The 21,688-nt window shown below is 45.5% G+C and overlaps 1 protein-coding gene across 1 annotated transcript in view; it reads right to left on the bottom strand.

Annotated features, from left to right (window-relative positions):
* LOC138303865 (targeting protein for Xklp2-B-like) overlaps positions 1-21,688 on the bottom strand; it is a 63,763-nt gene that overhangs the window by 27,235 nt on the left and 14,840 nt on the right. Inside the window, exons 2-8 of the mRNA XM_069243365.1 lie at positions 12,655-12,768; positions 5,410-5,533; positions 5,151-5,324; positions 3,834-3,884; positions 3,457-3,579; positions 727-860; positions 492-646 (exon numbers count right to left, since the gene is read on the bottom strand). Of these exons, the coding sequence (XP_069099466.1) occupies positions 492-646; positions 727-860; positions 3,457-3,579; positions 3,834-3,884; positions 5,151-5,324; positions 5,410-5,533; positions 12,655-12,760 (867 nt within the window). The 5' untranslated portion in view covers positions 12,761-12,768. The remainder of the gene's footprint in view (positions 1-491; positions 647-726; positions 861-3,456; positions 3,580-3,833; positions 3,885-5,150; positions 5,325-5,409; positions 5,534-12,654; positions 12,769-21,688) is intronic.

The raw sequence follows: 21,688 nt of genomic DNA, 5'->3' as shown, positions 1-21,688 counted from the left end.
CACATGTCTGAAGTCAATGCATGCTGAAACCAGGAAATAACATACAGCATATTGGGTGATGTTGTGAAACTGAATACTCAATTAGAAAAACGGTTCATCTAGGGCAAACACTGTCCAGAATAAATGTCTTGAGGAATCTGCTTTAATTTACACCCATTCTCCCACTCTCTCCGTTTGCAGAAACTATATTTTGGAGCATGCATCACAGATTCCATTAGTCTTTGCACCAATCAAAGGCTGTGGGTGCTTTCAATTGTGAAAATAAAATTTAAATGGCCAGAGGATCACAGAAGGCCAACTTCCTGGAGTGCCAATAAGATGGTCTCCCACACATGATCAGTCTAGCTTGGCATTTTTCAGACACATTTTTCCAACTGTGGTATCACTTCTTGATGTGTGGGCTGGCAAAGGGTTGCAGTCTTTGCTACTGTTTAGTATGCCAATATAACAGGTGCATTCATCCCTGGTTTTCAACCCCAGGTATTACTCACCGGAGAGGAGACAGCAGGTCTTCTGGCCACAGTAGCGACTTCTCTCTCTTTGGAATCCTTGGTCTTGCTCACTGGATGGCACCCGAGTCGGTCATCAGTTTGGAAGTGAACATTCGCAGATCTGGTTACCGGGATCGGTTTTCTTTGAGGCTCACCTACCAAAAAAAAAGTACCAAAAACAAATCTAGAAACAACTATTCTTTGGTTTCTCCAGCCCCACCAAGTCTCCGCTAACCTGCGCCTGCAAAGGCCACTTTGAAGCTCTCCTCATTCTTCTTGCGTTGCTCCGCCACTTCTTGCTGCAGTTGCTGGATTTTCTCTAGCTCCTTTTCCTCGGTGCTCTTTGCTTTTACCATCATAGTTCTTCTCCTATAAGGTAGGAAATTTTACAGTGTTCGGAAAATGGATTTTCCTTGCCAAAGAGCAAACCAGAGCTTTAAAGACCAGTCCTACCACATTAGGGCACAACCCAGCCTGACTGGGCCAGCTTTGTGTCCCCATCCGCTGGACATCCCACTTCATTTCACACTGGGTGAGCCGGCACTATCATGGATACAAATGGTCCTCATGTATCAGGTCTGCCTTTCTGGCACAAAGGCAGAAATAAAGGCATCCAGAGGCATCCACCTAAGCAGGGCACTCAGAGGCCCAGCTAAAAAGGGTAATGAGTATTCGAGCAAGGGGTTCTGTTCCTTTCCAAAGTTTGTGACTACTTCAAAGCAGTCTAGGGAGCGCTGGAATAAACCTCTGGTGAAATTAAACATGGGTGCGATAGTGTGCGCTTCAAGTTGCTAAAACCACTCTTGACTGACCAGAGAGTTCTTGTGCAATTCTACTGCCAATTGGGGACAACCAGGACACAAACATTTGTCACTGTATTGAAACGGACCATTTACCAGTGCACATGAATGAATCAAGTTGGAAAGGAAAGTTAATAGCTGTTTGTAGTTCCCTGTTACAATCCAGAAGTTTGAAAACCTATGGGATCAAGAATGAGCCGAGCACTAGTGGAAGGAAAAAATCATGAAGTTCAGGAGAAAGTAAAACAGTTATGAAAAGGAGAACGGGAACTACAAGCGAATTTGGAATATTTGGTCATGGATCGGCAACAATCAAGTTAATGTCTAGCACAGTGCTGTTCTTTGAATAAAATAACTTTAACTACATGGCTGTACTAAATACTACAAACCTACACATCAGTGACTCTGGGCACTTGGGTAGGTGCTGTCACTCCCTCCTCCGTTTTACCCCAGGCCAACTTCCCAGGTACTGCCCTGCATCAAAGGGCAATAAAGAGTAGTGTGAATCAGGCCCAGGTGCAGTGTGAGCTACTCAGCACAAAATCTGCTCAGTCTTCTTACTCCTTCCTGTGAATACGAGTGCTCATGAATCCTCTGTTGCCCTCACACACCCAGAGTAGCTTTAGAACACCCTAAAGAGCTACGTACAACTGTTCAGTCTTAAGCAGATTTAGGCAGAGCCAGTCACTGGCTGCTTTCAGGAGCATTTACACTCCGGTTGCAGCACGGAGCTACCGAGGTTGAGAACGCAGCTATGCCATAGAAGAGGTTTAACCTTGGGTGTGTGTGGGCACGATGGGGTGGGTAAGGGAGTTTGGGGATTCAGGCGATCAACCGTTTGAAGGATGAGGAGGGTTCCTACAGGCACCAGGTTCCTTAAAATGCACTCTTCTGCAGTCTGCATCAATCTTGGCAAACATCCACCAGGTATGCAATGGACCTCATTGTTTCCTAAAGAGTCCCCCTGCATGACCAGCAGGCCCCATCCCCCTCAGCTGGCAAGCATCTCAGCCTTCAGGGAGATGATGGTTCATCAAGGGGGAAAACCCAGAATTTAAGTGATGTTCCCATACCTCTTGAAGACTGGCTAACAGGCAAACACCAGCCCTGGTTCCTGAACAGTCTCGAGTATTCTACAGAGCACTCCCTTCCTTGGTCATAAAGGACTTGAAAGTGTAACAAGGGGGGTGGTCTGGGCCCCACTTCTATACATTTCTAGAAAGGGGACGTGAATCCATGGTCTCAAACTCTAGAACAGTCTTGGGGTGGTTCTTTCAAGTGCCCTTTCCAGCATGCATTTCAGACACTTCCTTTGAGTAGAGTGAAGTTTCTAATTGCAGGCAGCACTGGGGCTGATGCCATACTGGAGCACCCCAGACAGATGTAAGCTTTCCACACCAAACTGTCACGAGCAAACTTAAGGAATAATCCCGGAAAGACAATGGCAGGCCTCACCTAGAAACCTACTCACCTTTGCCAATGGACTGACGCCCCCACCCACCCAACCACCAAAAGCCAGTGCTTGGAAAGTCTAATCAAGGTCAGTGGCACCAAAATGGATCTCATTAGACTAAATTATTCAGGCTTACTCACACCATGCATGTTAGACGCACACTCCGAGGATGTTGGCTTAAAGGTCTGACCTTGAACATACAAGCAGAACTTTGTACATGTGGACCAAAAGGCCTCAGACAGCCAGAAGTTCTTGTAGTTACTTCTCTTAACCACGGTAGGCTGCTGCCAACACCACTGTATGTACTAAATAAATGAGATACAGTAGTCTTCTGCCCACAATGAGGGCGCACTTTGGGCACCACTCCAGGTTACTGGGAAGCTACAGAATACCCTTCTTGTAGAGAGCAAGCTTAGGCTTCTGCTCACATGCTTGGATTAGCGTGGCACCTTTGCAAAATAAAAAGTAAGTGCAAATCAAGCACATGTAAAATCTTCCTGTGGACACCAGCAGACCACATAAGTCAACCCCATTTCTGCACCTCAAATCTCAATGAGTCACCTGCTATGGAGTCCATCAATAGTATACAGACAAATTCGAATTCAGGGTAGAAAACTTCAACAGGGAAAAAGAAGTGTAAAAAAATAAAATAAATAATAAATAAAAAACTGAATATTGCTCAGCCATACGCAACCAGCCTAAATAAACTTACCTCAGGACCATCGGGGTGATTGTAGTAGGTAGTCTGGCCTTAGGCCTGGTAGAAGGACTATCCTCAGGACCCCCTGAGCCTTTCTTCAAAGGCCTTTCTGTCGAATTACCTCTACTACTTGTGCTTTAGGAGAGAGAAGATTGAAGTTAATGTCTAATGACCAGCAAAAAGCTCCACCATGTGCCACCAATAGGCCAGAAGCATGCAAGATACTCCACAACACCATGTGCTAACAAGACGAGAACCTTCACCACGTGCCACTAACACCCCAAAGGCTCCACCTTGTGCCACCAGAATGCCAGATACTGCTTGAAACTAAACCTTGAACCATGCTTATATAAGCGTGTACACAGTACTAATGTACCTCAATGACTTACCGTCTCAGCAGCTGTTGCTTAATTTCGAGCTTTGATTCGTTCCCCTTAACACTGTATGAAGAAACTCTTATTCAGTCCAAACCAGCTCACTATTTACAATCCATGCAATGCAAGCAGCAAGATATCTGCTCCCTCACGCTGCAAGTAACTACCAAGTATTGCTTGTTGAAAACAAATATCCAGGCTGAGTGAAGCATAACATTTGGATGTTAAAGACACCAGCCTGCATTAAAGCAATTCTTTTGAAGCGTATAGCCAATAATGCACATAGTTAGCCGACCTGCAGTGTTAGAGTTTGAAACATTAGGAAGATATTCCAAAATAGCACAACTTTCACTTTAAGCAGAGAAGCTACTTTAAGTTGCTTCACTGCCCGCAGCTACATGTGCCCCATACAATGGATCATATCTTCATTTAAGAAGATATGAACTGGCCACTGAAACTTTAGAAAAAAAAACCTACTTGGGAGCCTTCTAAAACGAATTGGTATATTCGCCTATCTAGGATACTGATTCTTGGAGTGCTACACACTATTGATAATTTAAGCTTCCATGATGTACAGCAAAGATAGTCCACTCTGAATAGACTGAACTAAATCATTACAGCAATAGAGACTGATCAAAATGAGTAGTGAAATTCTAAAAATGTTAATAGCCCATAACCATCTCTAATGTTGGCAAGTTTAAAGAGATTACTGTTAAGGTCCAGCAAACTGCAAAGATCTGAAAAGGCACAGTGTAAGCCAGTGAAGACCAATACAAGAGCAAACCTGCACAGTGCAGACCACAGACACAAGACTCCTCTAAAGATCCTATAAGCAAAGAATACAGAACTGCACACATTTCCACAGACCAAGGCTTGATAGTATCTCAAACTGATTTGCTCTGCGTCTGGCTTCTAGCACAGACATACAAGGAGTTAAGTCCTTGCACCTTAGCGCAAGGGCGATACCTCCACATCCTGTCATTGCAGTAAAACTGATGCCTAGAGGTTAGACAGGCTGCAACCATCTTCCTATATCCTAAAGGAGGTAAGTCCAACGTAGGCCCAAAAGGTCCAGATCCAAATCTGGATTCTCAGTATAGGTGTACACACATTTAATCCATACTGAAATAGAGCAGCTATGCTGAAACTGGCATAGATTTGGAATTCCTCGACCTAAGAGGGAGACATCACAAAAACAAACTGGTTGCATTAAGTCCCAACACAAGTCTTGCTACGCATATTTGATATTGGTAACATGCTTCGCCCGACTCTTGTTAGTGTCTATTATGAAGTTTGTCTCCACTGTAAACATTATGTTACTAGTAAACTTACAGCTTCTGCTTTTTATTCGGTGGGTGCTCAGCAGTGACTGAAGTTAAGTTAGGCACTGGGGACTCAATTGACGGCGTCGGCGCTTTGGCAGCAAGGACGTTGATGCTGCGTCTACCCTCTCGGATCTTTGCCAACTGCCTCCTCTTTTCCTGAAGGGAGAGTCTCCGAGATGCTCTTAGAAAAAAACAAATATATTAATGCAATATCAGAATACATTCTACAGCCCCATCCAAAACATCCAGGGAGCTGGTCACCTCACCTTCTGGGAAGCACCTCAGCTGTTCCAACATCCAACACGTGGGCATCAGGCACATTTCTCAATCGGGTACGAAGGCTTCCAAAGGAAGCAGCTATGTCTTCAAATTGCTCTGCACTGCTGTTCTCTAGAGAAAGCAAAACCCATTGGACAACAGAAACCAACAATACAGATGAGGTTACAATTTAGGTTTATGGGAAAATAGTATGGAGAATGTTAAACAAGTTACACCAAGTTGAATACAGCATTATATACTGATTTTACACCATGAAAGAAATGCGCAAGTCGGTATAGGTAAGACTACAACTGAAGCCTATCGACCAACCACATCTAGTCTTCTCTTTACATTGGTCAGAACACAATTCCTGGAGAAGCCTCTTTTTCGTAGGCCATGAAAGAAGGTTCAGATTAGGAGTATTTGCATCACCATAGGTGCCCAAATAACTGCATAAAATATTTCCAGTTTCTGGACTACAGGACCACCATGCAGAAACAGAACTGAGCATTGTGCAACCTATCACCCTGTACTCTTGCACCAAGAAAAACTGAGAAGGCTGCAAAGTATTGAAAATCATGCAGTCCAAGTGGCAGCAGCCAATGCAGCTTCCGTGAACATTAGCCTGGCATTCAGAAAGGCCTGAAACTTTAAAGATTTATACAGTATTGCCTGGGTTCAGCTTAGTGATAAGGAGAAAGATTTGTTGGTGCCTCCCTTGTCCAACCTGGAACACTAGATGACAAAAGTTACAGGTAGAAGCTATACGGCTATATTGTGAAAAAGTAAACGGATTACTTCTCTGCTTGAAAGAAAGGCTAACAATATGACTTATTTTGCTTAGCCTAGGTACGGTCTGCAGCGCCTGGGGACTGGTGAGGTTTTCAAGATAAAGGGTTTGGAATTGGCTGCACTCTAGCGATCATAATACAATCCTCAGATGGGGTTGGGAGAAGCCCACAGCATGGTTAAACTGTTGGATAGAGACTCCCACTAGGTGGAACAGATTAGTCGTCAAGGATTTCTTTAGAACTTAATACCTCACCCCTCCTTTAGCTGCCTTACAGTACTGTGGTGACTAGGCCCAGGCCAATGTCCTTTACAAACTACAAGATACCAATTTTAAGTTGGATTTATTTTTCCAACAGACCCGCCTGCAGACGAACTTCAGAGATGGTCTAAAACACCAAGAGATAAACCATAATTATAAGGGGACGTGGAGGCTGCACAAGAGTGGCAAGGTTGTATTTCTTGCCTCAACTTGCACTCTAGGCAGCAGTGAGCATGGGGTGCACTGGGAAATCAAATGTACTATTCTGATTTGAGTCGTCGATATTTGTGAAAGTTAAAGATTACCCAAGTATTTCAAGAAAGGGTTAAAAGAAGTTACTTACCTTCGGTAACGCTTTTTCTGGTGGATACACTAGCTACCTGTGGATTCCTCACCTTATGAATTTGTCCTTGCTCCAGCATCCGACGGAAAGTCTTCTTCCTAGCTGTCCACGTCGACGTCATAATGGCACGGCTCCGCGTGACTCCGTCTGATGTCAACGTGCCAATAAGAGGTCCTCGTCGGCGTACTGACGTCAGTTTCACCTCATTTTTTTCGTGCCTTTGAGGCGAACAGGTGAGAACCGACCAATACAAGAACCGTAAAGAAAAATATATATACACAAGAACATTTCCCATCTTTGTGATTCCCTCCACACCAAACCACAAATTTTGCCCACCTACCGGCATAAATGGATTTAGTGGAGTGTCACCTGGACGATAGAATAACATCCACTACATCCGGTGGGAGAGAAAAGGAACTCCGGTTGCCCCGTTCATTCTCCAGTCATGAAGGTGCAGGCTCTGGAGGTGGGGGTATAGAACCTGACCCTGCAACTGAGAGGAGGTCTGCCTTGAGACGGAGCGGAGGGCACACAGAGTTGAAGCAGGTCTGTATACCATACCCTTCTCGGCCAGTCCGGTGCCACCAAGATGACTTGGGCCCGATCTTGACTAACCTTCTTCAGAAGCCGAGGAATCAAGGGTATGGGGAAACGCGTAAAGCAACTGGCCGCTCCAGGACATCTGAAACGCGTCCCCCCAACGCCCCTTGCAACGGATACTGGAGGCTGCAGAACAGCGGACAGTGTGTGTTCTCCCGAGTGGTGAATAGATCCGCCTGAGGCATACCCCACATCCCGAAGATGTAAAGGACGAGGTCCAGATGGGGACGCCACTCATGATCTACTGAGAAGTGACGACAGACCGTCGGCACGTACATTCAGAGCTCCGGCCAAATGATTTGCTATTAAGCAAATCTGATGGTCCTGAACCCAGGACCAGAGCCGCAGAGCCTCTGCAGAGAAGGTACGACCCTACTCCCCCCTGCTTGTTTATATACCACATCGCAGTAGTGTTGTCTGTCAGGACCTGAACCGACTGACCGCGAAGGGAAGGGAAGGGGAGGAAGGCCTTGAGCGCCAAACGTATCGACCTCAACTGCAACAGATTGATATGCAACATCTGCTCCGCTGGAGACCAATGACCCTTGATCTCCAGGTCCCCCAGATGAGCTCCCCACCCTAGAGTGGAAGCATCCGATATTACTGTGGCCACAGGAGGTGGTAGTGAAAACGGTTTTCCTTGGGAAAGGTTGCCGTCCACCAATGAAGATCTGCTACAGCGTCCCTGGAGATCTTTATCGAATCCCCGAGATCTCCTTTGTGCTGGAACCACTGCCTGCGGAGGCACCACTGAAGAGCTCTCATATGCCAGCGTGAGTGACCAACAGAATGCAAGAAGCAAACAGACCTAGCAGGCGTAAGACCTTGAGGACTGGAACTGCCACTCCAATTTGAAACATTGGAATCAGCGCCTGAATGTCCCGAACCCACTGAGGCGGGGGTAGGCCCGAAACAATGTTGTGTCCAGAACTGCCCCTATGAACAGGAGGCGTTGAGGGCTCCAGGTGAAATTGGGGTACATTTACTGAAAAACCCAGATCGAACAACAACTGGGTTGTCATTTGCAGGTGAGACAACACAAGCTCTGGAGTCTTGGCTTTGATCAACCAATCATCCAGGTAGAGAAAAACTGCCACTTCCCTCCTTCTGAGATGTGCTGCAACAACTGCCATCACCTTCGTAAAAATCAGAGGTGCTGAAGTAAGTCCAAACGGAAGGACCGCAAACTGGTAGTGTTGCGTCCCTACCACAAACCAGAGATACTTCCTGTGCGACTTGATTATTGGAATATGAAAGTACACCTCCTGCAAGTCGACAGACACCATCCAGTCTCCTTCGTTCAATGCCAATAGTACCTGCGCTAGGGTCATCATTTTGAATTTTTCCTGTTTGAGGACGAAATTCAAAATCCTCAAGTCTAGGATCGGTCTTAGACGACCGTCCGCTTTGGGAATCAGGAAATATCTTGAACATCCCTGACCCCTTTCCTGCAACAGCACCAACTCTATTGCGCCCTTTGACAACATGGTCATAACTTCCTGTTGCAACAACAGAAGATGGTCTTCTTAACAAAATGAGGGATGGGGGGGGGAGGGAGGAGGGTACTCCTGAAAGGGGAGAGCATAACCTTTTTCCACAATTCTTAACACCCACGAGTCTGTTGTAATCTACTCCCACTTGCGGAGAAAAGAACTCAACCTTCCCTCTACAGGAGAAGGTATGGACGATAAAGTGGGGAAAACTAGGGCTGCTTCTGCTGTTGTCCACCAGAGGAGGAGGATGAGGATGAAGGCTGCTGGACTGGCCCTTTAGCTCTACCCCTACCCCGCCCTCTAAAGGCACGATAGGGCGGATTGGCAGGTTGCTGGGCCAAGTATTGGGATCTCTGAGAGGCAGAACCACGTGTAAATCCCCTGAACCTCTGAAAAGGTCTATAAGATGCAGTAGTAGCAGTCTGTAAGCCCAAAGACTTAGCTGTTGCCCGACTGTCCTTAAACCTTTCAAGGGCAGAATCCGCCTCCTCTCTAAACAGCTTTTCCCCATCAAACGGCAGATCTAATAAGGTGGATTGAACGTCCGATGAAAATCCAGAGGACCTTAACCAGGCATGCCTCCTAGTAGCCACAGATGTTCCCATGGCCCTGGCTACCGAATCAGACGTAGCCAGGCCAGACTGTATAATTTGTTGTGCAGCTGCCTGCGCATCTGTAAAAAGAGACCCAAAGGACCTCTGTACCTCCTGTGGCAGATCTTTGGCCATCTCTTTAGTGGAGTCCATAAGGGCGTGGCCCTACCTGCCCAGCACACAGGTAGAATTAGTAGCCTTGAGCGCCATGCTACAGGATGAAAAGATCTTCTTCAAAGACTGCTCCATCCTCTTGGACTCCCTATCAGTTGGGACTCCAGGGAATGTTCCAGGAGCAGACTTTGTGGAGCAAGACGCCTGGACTACTAGACTTTCAGGAGTCGGATGACGTGACAGGAAAATCCGATCTCCTGGTGCGCCTCTATGCTCCTCGCTACTGCTCTGTTCACTGCAGGAGTCTTATCTGGCTTCCTCCATAAATCCAATATAGGCTCAGTTAAAGCCTCATTGAAGGGCAGCAAAGGATCAGCTCTGTACGCAGAAGGATGCAACACCTCCGTGAGCAGGTTAGTTTTCCCTTCCGCCACAGACAATGGCAAGTCCAGAAACTCTGCTGCCTTCCTGACCACCGTATGGAAGGATGCGGCCTCTTCTGTAAACTCCCCCGGAGACGCAATGTCCCACTCCGGGGAAGTATCCAGCCTGCTTGCAGTGGCCAGACCTTGGAATTCATCTGAAGGCTCAATCTCACCTTCCTCCAACTGTCTGTACACTTCCTCCTCCAAAAGTCGTAAAGCCTTTCTACGAGACCGAAGATGTGTCTCCAAAGCCGGTGTCAATAATGAATCCACAGACACCGAAGACTTCGAATCCTGAAGTGGCCCAGGAAGAGATGGGTGACTCCTAGCATCACCCGGCGCCGGCACGGAGTCCAACGATGACCTCTGCGGAGTCAGCTGGCAGGAAGGCCATGGAGCCGGCCTGGAAGGAGACAGACGTCGAATGACGCGGCGATGGCAGCTGACGCGATGGTGGAGCCACCGTCACAGGTGGTGAACTCCCACAAGGAGATCCTCGGCGCCGATCCGACACTCTCCGCCGGACAAAAGGGCATGAATGGAGCAGCCTTATACAGCGCCGGAGATCCCAAATCAAATGCCAATGGCCCCGTGGGACCCGCCGGTGCACCAGCAGGGGCCATGGACTGAAACAGCATACATTGCATTACAAAATGCAGCCAGATCCGCCCCTGGAGCCGGGAAAGCAGGATATTGTAGAGTAGATGACTGCTGTACATCAGGCTCCCTCGACGCCAGTGAAAACTGAGGACTATGATGAGCAACCTCAAAGACTGCCGGCGATAACTCTGGACTCCTGGGCTGAGGCGTCACAGTAGGGCTCATCTCCCATGTCTTCTGGAGTCGAGAAGACAGACCTCGACCGGCTCCGCTCAGACCGGCACCGAGAGTCATGACGGCGCTGTGAATCATGACGCCGCCGCTTCTTATTCTTCTTTGGTGAAGCATGGGAGGAATCCCTTTTATGGCCCTTCTTTGCTTTCGCCAGAAAAAGCTTCGCCTCACGCTCTTTAAGAGCCTTAGGGTTCATACTCTGGCACGACAAGCATCCTTCAACATCATGCTCAGAACTAAGGCACCAAATACAATCCGAATGTGGATCGGTCACTGACATCAGACCCCCACATTCTCTACATGGCTTAAAACTGGACTTCTTTGGAGGCGACATTGTAACCACCAAAAAACGCAACAGTAATCAACGAGCCAGGAAGAAAAACCATTGGTGTCGAAGGCACGGAAAAAAGGAAAAACTGACGTCCGTATGCTGACGAGGACCTCTTATTGGCATGTTGACGTCAGACGGAGTCACGCGGAGCCGTGCCATTATGACGTCCTAGTCGACGTGGACAGCTAGGAAGACGACTTTGTCGGATGCTGGCGCAAGGACGAATTCATAAGGTGAGGAATCCACAGGTAGTTGTATCCATCAGAAATTAGTAATTATGCATGGACCGAATTGCTTCCCTGAGGATCCTCCTCAAGGTGAAAAAGTTAGGAATACCATCAGAGGACCCCGGAACGATCTAGACACTGGGGGAGTGATTGTGACCGAGTGGTGTGGTAAGGGGAGGCCACTATCAGAGGCAAACCCATGCATGGGCCTTGGGTGTCTGTGCAATCATATGCAGGCTAATCTGAGATGCACAGGAGGCCCAGGAACACACAGCCCCATACTTTACTATGCCTCATGAGAGGCAAGGTCTAACAAGTACCACACCAAAGCCTCAGACCTTCAGAAACATTTCTCCTACTCAGGGAAGAGTTGCAGGTGGTAATAGTTTTTTCCATGGACAATGTAAAGATGTTTAACCATCAAACAAATGTTGGTTTGTTTGCCTTTGCGGACTATTCAGATTAATGCCAGTTTTGTTGCTGGCTGACTGCATTACTAAAGTGGTTTATGAACAAAATGAATTTGAACCATAAAAAGCCTCAGGCCACAAAAACCTTCAATCATCACAGTGTGTGGTGGAGAGAGGAAAAAAGGCCAGATTACCTTCTCTATTAATGCACCAATTTCCAGCATTCTGTAAAGGCTGAGGAACGTTAGGTTCTCAAAGGGAGCTTCCCTTTAGTAGAAGTAAAATAGTAAAATCAAAGTTATATAAAATCTCCCTCTGGTGCAGGCTTTACCAAGAGGTAAAATCTGTCCTGGTGGCACGTTCCTACCAGGGTTGGGAGAGGTGGTCAATGATGAAGCATAATAAGTGTGAGACCACTTCTTCCATTAAGGGGAATCTCCCTTTGAGAACCTAAAGTTCCTCAACCTTACCAAATACTGGAAATTGGTGCATTAATAGGGAAGGTAATCTAATCTTTTTTCTTCTGTCTACCACACATTGGGATAATTGATTCTTTTAGGGAGGACGAGTGGTGTAGATACCCCTCTCTCCCCCCATGTGGGAGACACAAATCTTCAACCATGAAGACCCCAAGATCACAATAGCGGCTTGAACAGATTGGTTTCATGGAGCCTAGGACTCTGGTGAGGGGGTGGCTCAATCTATGTATCTGAAGGAGAACAGGAAACGTTGCTGTGTTTAACTATTCAGTCACTTGCCATCCTAAACTGTAATTATCATATTTCATTAGGCCCTAGCAGCTAACACCAAAATGGGAAAAAAACAAGCCTACCAAGCTTAAAAGGTGCAACAATAGCTCGTGGAACACTAGCTTTTGGGGTCCTCTTCGGCTGCCAGTGTAACCCATCATGCTGCAGCGGGGTATCCTTTGTGTCCATAGTGTGATCTGTAGTGAAAACAAGATGCAAGTGGTCGCTTCAAATGAACATATTGAACTCAACACGTTTATTTCAATGGAAGTAGCACAGATAACTTAAAGTTAAACTTCTGAATATATTGTGGAAGTGTATGTTCTGAACTACTCCAACAATAGTGCCTATCGGTGCACTGCCACACGAAGCCTACTGCATACATTACAGGCATCAACAGAACTATTCCACGTTAAGGTGGAACGCTAGCGATCAGTTTGCTCTCTTCTACCCGAAAGAGCACCCACAAACCATGATAACTACCAAATAAGACCAGCTATATAGAAGCTATAAAGATATCTGAATAGACCGTACATTTCAGATACTCTAAACAAGACAAGAAATGTAAAGGTTAAACAGAGGGTAGTGAATCAACCTACAACTGTAAAAACGGATCATGACTTGATATTTCATTACAGGATACTTAATCCGAAAATACTAAACTGTGCTCAAGAGGTGACAAACTAGCTGATAACCCCTAATGGAGGTTCTTACACAGAAGAACCAAGCGCCAGTATCACTGCAGAAAAGTACAAATTGAGATAGTGAATTTTGAATCATACTGCAGGATAGGTTGCCTGAAAATACAAGATCATGCTACAATGTGATAACACTTAAGGGACAAAATTTCAACCAGCAAGAGACTCGAGAAGCAGCATCACTCTCAAACCACAAATGCTTCAAAGGCTTGAAGTTTCTCGAGTTTATCTCTGCTATCACCAAAAAGCATACAGAACTTTACAGGCAGGCCAGGGATGAGGTGTAATGGGGTGGAGGGGTGGGGAAGAGGTCTTTGGTTATTTGGAAGAAACATGCCCTCATTTTATTCTCAAACCAACCACATCTGAAACGCCAGAAGTGTTGCAAAAAATACTCGGACGATATTAAGTTACACTAACAAATATTTGGATGGGTTGGGAAAGAGCAGTATTACTGCAGCTATGCAGGGAGCTGCGGTTGAGAAGGACTAGAGAGTATGTACATCAAGCAATACAACTACTGTAGTCAGAACTATGGGTGGAGAACAGTGCTGGGCAATACTACCTCCATGTATAAAGGTCCTAAAAATAGTGACTAAATGGCGATTGTACCTAAACATGTGTATTTATTGGATGAACTGTAGGGGATAGCGAGGCACTCGAGCCAGATCTTGTAACTGAACCTCTAAAAATACCTTCATTTTAGCACCTACCAAAGGTGCTCACAAGATGAAACTCATTCAGGTGAAACCGGGCTCATTCAGTGATGGATATTTCACCAACTTGGGAAAATAGAATGGATGAAGGAATACAAGATCACAAACAAGCGGTATATTTGGTGGGCCTTGGCAGGCTGTCTGGCTCAATTACTGAATGCTGAACAAAGTGGTTTCCATCTCCTGCTCCATTTGTTTTTCACCTGAATAGACAAACTGCCAACTAGTATGCGATTCAGTGCCAGATGTAGGGCAGTGGGACAAGTGCAGCCCTGGAGGGGGTGCACTGACATCAGGGGGGTGCTGTGTTTAGCAATAACTTACGATTTAAAAGCACCTGCTGCAGAGTTCCTTGTGCATCCAGCTTTCAGGCAGCAGTTAATGTGTCAAGATAACTTGTGATTAATGATCCTGCTAGAGAGACTGGAATTGTGTCTCTTGGCAGTTTTGACTCACCTTAAAGTAGCACAGAGGGTTACTATGCCTACTGCAAAGAATATATCTATTTTATGTGGATAGCTGAATGGATTAGTAAAGCCAGCTCTTTGAAGCAAACAAAATCTGTGAGGATTTATGGAGTGATGAGGGGCGCTTCTGCTGGGTTGTAGTGAGCGAATCCAAAGAGGTCCTGGGGAGGAAAAAAAAAAAAAAAAAGTGTAATGCAGTGGTCTGGGGTAGCTGGGAGGATCTGACATTGTAAAAATAGCCAGCAATCTCCTTTATCACTGGATTAGAGCTGTGAATGTCTACTTTGCCAATCCCTGTCTAGAAGAGTATAGGCATCTCAGTCAGTGTGGCCTGACATTCAGTAGTGTTCCTCCTCCACTCACATAGGACCTTCTAAACAAAGCGCATCACCTCAAAATTGCCACTGTGCTTACAATGGATATTTCACTGCAACAGTCTAATATCCATCTCCAATGAACAGCCTATGAAAGCAGAGTGCCTCCACAGTTCACCACCCCATTGTGGCTGCAAACATTTATGGTGAAAGTACTGGTGATAAACCATAGAGGAGCCAAAATCACTGAAGTTATGGAGACTAGATACTACTGTTCGTGTTCTGTAGCATAGACTCCAAAGTTCTAGCGAGACACTTAAAATCTATTGACATACGTTTTAGTCTAATTGACTATTAACAGCTAAATGCGAAACAAAGGTGTCAACAGAATAATATTACTCATCATATAGTTTTGAACTGTAGCAATCCTTACCAAAATCCTAGCCTCAGATAATCATCTTTCATTGCAAAAAGCGGGCAGCAATCCACATACACAAAAAATGCATTATTGCTTATGCAGCAAGATGTATTCAAAGACTATGAATACTTTGGTGCTCTTATATGGTGGTATGTAGCATAGCAAACCAATGTTGAAAATAACTTTGCAGAAAAGTGGCAATACGTTTCTGGACCATTCACAGTAGGTGGCACTGTACTCTTGTCATTTAGGCAATGTGGATCAGTACAGATCCTGCATATGGTGTTCTACGGGGCATAACTACAGAACTAAATGACAATTTGAACTAAATAGGTTCTATTACATGATCTTATGGGCATATCCAGATGTTTTGCTCTTCCCTTTATATCAAATTAAATATTCCTCGTTTGACATTTGGGAACAGAATGGTAGGAAGCTAGGTTCTGGTTACAGTCCCCCCTCCTCCCCTTTACACACTTTCTGCCTGTTTTTGATGCAGCTTTGACTGAAGTGCATTGGGTTTCTGATAACCAGGTCCCCATCGCCAGTGTTCGTTCACCAAAACAAGACACCTGGTCACTTGATCCCCAAGTGACCAGGCCCTTTAATACCTCTAAGTCACTAGTAAACGGTGCCCCTGGTATCTAGGGCATAGGTACTGAAGAGGGCCCCTAAGAGCTGCAGCACACCTTGTACTACTTTAAGGGACCCAGCACCAACCTCATGCATGTCTTGGCCCACAGTGTGTGCCATGTCCCCTAAACACTGCATGTGATATTTGCAAGTCACCCCTACAGCAGGCCTTGCAGCCCTAAAGCAGGGTCTATATTGCATGTGTGGACATATCTACAAGAGCAGATATTCCTCTGTTAGGTCTTTGTTGATTATTAGACATAGCAAGGTGTGCAGTGACGCTATTTTAAATACATGTGCTGGACACTGGCAGGCCTAAAAAAAAAAAAAAAAAACTACCTGCACACTAGCTAAGGGGAGTCATTTTATCAGGTCGAGCTATTTTTAGGGACTAGTCGCCCCTTCTGGCAAGTTGACAAACTGGTATTCTGTTCAGTCAGAAAGTGAAAGAGGCCTTTAAATCTTGTTCTTGTCACATTTGCTCTGGGTTCAGAGAGCAGTCAAAAGTCAGCTTGTCTTACAATTAATTTTCCTTCTGGCTACAGATTTCCAGGGTTTTATCACTTTTCCTAACATTTAAATAGCTAAATCAACTGTACAAACATTTCAAGTATATTGTAGTAGGTGAGAGCCCATTGTTTGACTTGTGTGTGATAAAATATATTTTAATAGGATGAAAACAAATCAGAACCCTTTACTTGATGTGTAAAGAATAAAAAGTTTTGTGCAACAATTTGTGGGGGTTTGTTAATGCATTATGTAGTTTATCAGTAAAGCTGCAAGTTAACAGGAAGGTTTTTGGACATTTCTTAGGAATGTTCCGTCTGTTAATGACAGTGTGCGGCCACATCATGCTTTAGTATTACTTATTAAAAGTGAGTGTTTAAACAAACCTAAATACACTTCAGCCCTGGTAGTAATTCTATTAGTAATGTATCATGTGTCCCCTGTGTGAGCTAGATTCTTTTTATACATGGAGCAAACGTTCAGTCTATTAAACCAAACATACGTTCTTTGTACAGCAGAAATTCTGAGCTCAGATATTTGAAGGTACACGCTTGAGAATGAAGAAAAGGGCAACTCTGTAAACTAGAATATTTGCCTAGGATCTCACAATTTGAGACCCATTTGCTGGGCAAGTACCTTAGTTATGGTCAAATAGATTATTCTAGTTACTCGACCTGCAGGTCTAGTAACTTTATGATTTAGAGGACTAACTGGTCAATGCAAGTCTCCCGGATACATGATGGCTTCACTGAAAACAAGGATGTTTGGTATCTAACATGTCATATTATTACACCCTCACTGGTTCCAGTGCTGATCTATTAATACATGAACCCAGAGGGCACCTTAAAGGTGCCACCTGAAAACCTACCAACTGCTGGTGAGCTCACTGACCTGCTCTGAACAGCATGCCATCAACAGACGAGAGTATGACACCCTCCCAACAGGAGGGCCTGCAAATCGAAGCCCACCACCTTTGGTATGCAGAACAAGCCTTACTCAAGAGGGAGATGCTGACCCCCCCTGCCCCAGGGCCCATCTTGCATCTGGACAGGTGGGAAAATTAGGCCTGCAGGAGGTGTATTACATTTCAAGACTGAACACACCCCTAGTGTGACCAGCCTGAAGTGGACACGCCGATGAAATTCCACCATCTTGTGTGTGGTGGAATTTAGGAACTCTGGAGAGGGTGATGCCCCCTTCCCACAGGAAGTTGTCACCTAGGGGGGTGTAGTGACCAAGGGTAAGTAGCCCTTTGGCTACTACCCTTCACTCCCCTCAACGCCCACTAAATTGAGTGGTTACGGGAGCCCCTGATACCAGGACCTCAGGTCCTCACTGGATACAAAGGAAGGAGTGGACAAGAAGCCTGCTGAACTGGAAAACCAAGAAGCACAACAGACTATGTCAACCCTGCTATTGTGCCTGCTGCACCCAATCCTTGAACAGCAACTGACCTACGCTGCCGCCATCAAGAAAACTGAAGAGCTTCCAATGCTTCACAAATCACCAGGAACTTCCTTGGAGCAGGAGCTGCTTCCCTGAATTTACAGGCACCCAATGAAAGAACTGATGACAGGGACCACCAAAAACCTGATGCCGGGCATCACCACTGCACCCAAGCCACCTAGCAAGAGCTGACGTGTGCCAAGTGTCAACATGGTTGCCAGGCCCTCCAGAGACAAAATCCACTTTGCGTTTGCCCACTGAATTTGCCGACAGCATCTGCAGCCCGATTCTACAGACCACTCTACACCACAACCACCTCTGGTGATTGACAATGATCCACTGCACCTCGACCAAAGAGTAGAGGACCACTGGTGTCCCTATATCCCCCAGGCTTGCGAGACCACAAGCCCACTTGTTGGTTCGGCCAGAGTGGACCCAACCCCCCAGTCCACACCTGCAGTCTGTTTCTGTGGGCCCCCTCCACTGTGACTGCCCCCAGTGACAGTAAACCAGATGGTCCAAACCATCTCTGCACCTGAACACCCAAGACCGAGGAGTACAGGACCAATGGTGTCCCTTTGTATCGCAAGAACCAAACCCCCTTGGTGGCTCACCCGGACTGGACTCAGTCCATCCCTGCAGCACCTTTATGACCCGACAGATCCCCACAGACTTGCACGGGGCACCAGACTCTGAACTGCACTGCTGCACCCAGCCTTCCCAGTGCCGCCTGAGGTAACAGTGGTGTGGCCTTGGACCCTGCCCCATACCTACTCTAAGTCTAGGAGATTGCTCCCGTAAGTTGCTGTACTATACCTGTATGCTTGTTCTTCAGCCACAGGAAGACACCAATGCATCTGAAAAAAAATCTTGCACTTCTGCAAAATTAAAAAATGTATAACTCATAAAGTACTCACCTGATTCCGGTGATCTTGGTATCTAAATTAATATAAAGGTACATGTATTTTTATGAATTTAATTGGATTTCTTTACTCAGTGTGTATCTCACGGAGTGTGCCTTATGTTTAGCACTACCCTCTGATATGCCTAACTGCTCAACCACACTACACAGCATTTGGGATGTCATTTGTGCCTCTGTAATACCTCTAGTGATTGCTTAGACTCTGCACAGTGTACCTCATTTTGGTCCACTATATAAAGAGTCAGCTTCCTACAAATAGCAAACTTCAGTTTGATTTAATGTTGGAACCCATCTAATTTTCAGATGAAATTTCTGGAGAACACCTTTCATGCTTCCACACCCCTTTCCAGTTGGTGGTCATCCTTCACCACCAAAACCAGTTATTCTTGCCTGGTCCTAAATATTTTATAAGAGACCAGAGGCTCATATTATGCTCATCTTTTCTTGCATTTATTATACAGCAGCCAAGAGAGAAACATTACATTACCCAAAAAAAACATGGGAAAAGAACTACCACCATTATAATCATAATAGAATACCTAATGACTTCATTCACCATAATTATCCTTACTGAGAGCAACAATTCCTCTTTTCTTTATGCTTGCAGTCAAGATAAGTACTCCGCTTGTAAATTTCATTATTATCAGTGCATGGTATTACTATTTTTATGCTTTTTCAATCTATATCGGTTTTTGATTTCTTACTGGGTTGGCGAGCGCGCTCATTCTTTAAATGCAGCACTTCATGGAATGTTCCTTTTAACATCTTTCTGCTTGGCGTGGGCTTTTCATTTGTCAGCGCTGCCGATTGCTCTTGCTCACAGATATTTCCCTGAGTTTACAGTTGTGTGTTATAAGCATCCAGCTCAGTGCACTACAGTCTATTTCTGCCGGTGAGACTCCCCTGCTTGTGGCCCTGTCTCTGGACACTTTTCCCTTCTGTAGGCCCTTCCCATCAAAGGAGTTTCCTCCTTCAGCTTAATTTAACTCTTCAAACCCTTTCTTGATATTTTAACCCTTTCAGACCCCTTTACATTTTATTCAGTTTTACATGCTTAATGTCCTAAAATGATTTCTCATACTATCAGGGAAAATGCAAAATCCTTCATTAAGAACTCAGGACAGTAGGCAGTATCTGTCTCCATGCTGAACGTGTCCAAGTCACTGGATGCTTCCATTTAAAAAAGCAACATTATGCTTCCCCCTCAACATTCCTTCTCAAAACAAAAAAGTAAAGAAGGAATGTGCAGCACCTCAGTGTGCTCTCTATAGACATTCATTACAATACTGGTCCTCCCACCCAAGAGGTTTCTTTTACAGAGCCCTCCTCCTCTACCATTAATATTACTAATTCACAGGACGCTATGACAAAGGAGCATCGCCCCACTGGCTGAGCCAGAAGCAGAAAAATAAAAATAGTATACTATCATTTTATTTTTCTGCTTCTGCCACAGCCAGCAGTGCAGAGAAGGGTGGGGCTGGGCCACAGGAGGTGGCAAGGGGGAGGTGGGGAGAGCACCTAAGTGCGCATGTGTGTTTGGCCAGCTGTCTGAGGCCGGCCAGACACATGCACACTTAGTTTTCACCAGCCCAGCTGTGTTGAACAGCTGGGCAGGAGAAACTGCACAGACCCCAGAGCTGTGTCTTAGCGGCCATCATTGCAGCTCAGACCAATCCTGGTGCTGCTTTTGTGCTAGGTTTTGCATGAAAGTGGCACCAGGATTGCTGGGGAGCCTGTGCCGGTGTACCAGCAGTGAATGCTGGGAGACCACAAGAAGGAGCACGGGGTGGCAGGGACAGAGGCAAGGTAAGTGCTTTTTATTTATTTTATTACTCAGTCAGCCCCACTGCTTGAGTTAGGCAGCAGCCATCCCTGAAATCAGGTATCATTTGACAGAAAAGGCATAACATTTCTTTCCAATAGTGGTGTTTCTCACCCATTGTCCAATGATCTTGATAATTTAGGCAAACCTATGTTTGACCCCGTTTTAACTCATCCCACTCCACTAAGTGGTTCTCTTCCGAGCATTTTCCTGATCGTTTTTCATTTGACATGCCCTGTTGTAGTTTAGCAGCGATTAGATTAAAGCATTAGCAGAAGACATCTGTATTTGTAACTATTGTGAACATTTCATGGCATCCATTTTGTATTCATGGCAGCCACTTTCTCTGCCACATGCTGCCATGTGCTCAGTCCTACCTTTGTTAACTACTCTTGAAATCTGCCTAGTGACAAGTTATATTTAGCATCTCCACTTTCGCACATGCTCAGTAAGGTCTGCAGCAGTTAGTCCTTAAACTGTTAGCTCCTCCTACCTGTCGACTGTGCATTTTCCACATGACCTTACATGTATACAAGTCTTGCTTCTATAATTGTACCACCTCCTTTTAACCCCTGCGTGGGTATAAAAGGACCATGCTCTCAGTTCAGTGTGCTACTTCAGACATTACCCAAGGGTGCTGTTTGAACTGTAGTACCTCCTCATGAGGTTAATAAACTGTCTTATTTCAGTTCCTGTGCCAACTTCTTCCTACATGGTCTGAGGACTTTGTGCAGAGAAAGGTGAACCCTTGCACTAGTAGGCCTTGCTGAGGCTTACTTCAACATGCCCTAGATAAATCTTTCAAAAATAAACTAAAATCCAAATGCCTTTGTCCATCCATTCCCAATAAAGTGGCCGATATTCCCATCATGGACCCTAATGGGTTATTGTTTTTCACAAAGTTTGGCAAGGAGCCCAGAAAAGGAGTTTAGGCTTGGTCGAATTGCCAGGACAGGATTTTGGATTTAGTTGGTCCCTTGACCAGAATCCTGATTTGGCTGAGGAGGGAAAACTGGAGGGTGGACAAGTTGACCTGAAAATACTATCTATGGGGAACAGCGTGCCATCTGTATCCTGGGTAATACTAATGCATCTCTTCAGACAAAAGTCTCCTACTGAAAAAAAGACCCTAAGCTAAGTAGCCTTGCAACTCAAGAAGAGGGTCCACTAGCCA

Source organism: Pleurodeles waltl, chromosome 7 (assembly GCF_031143425.1).
Source record: "Pleurodeles waltl isolate 20211129_DDA chromosome 7, aPleWal1.hap1.20221129, whole genome shotgun sequence".
Taxonomy (NCBI): Eukaryota; Metazoa; Chordata; class Amphibia; order Caudata; family Salamandridae; genus Pleurodeles; species Pleurodeles waltl.
Note: the sequence above shows the minus strand (reverse complement) of the source record. Positions and strands in the feature narration are given on the sequence as shown.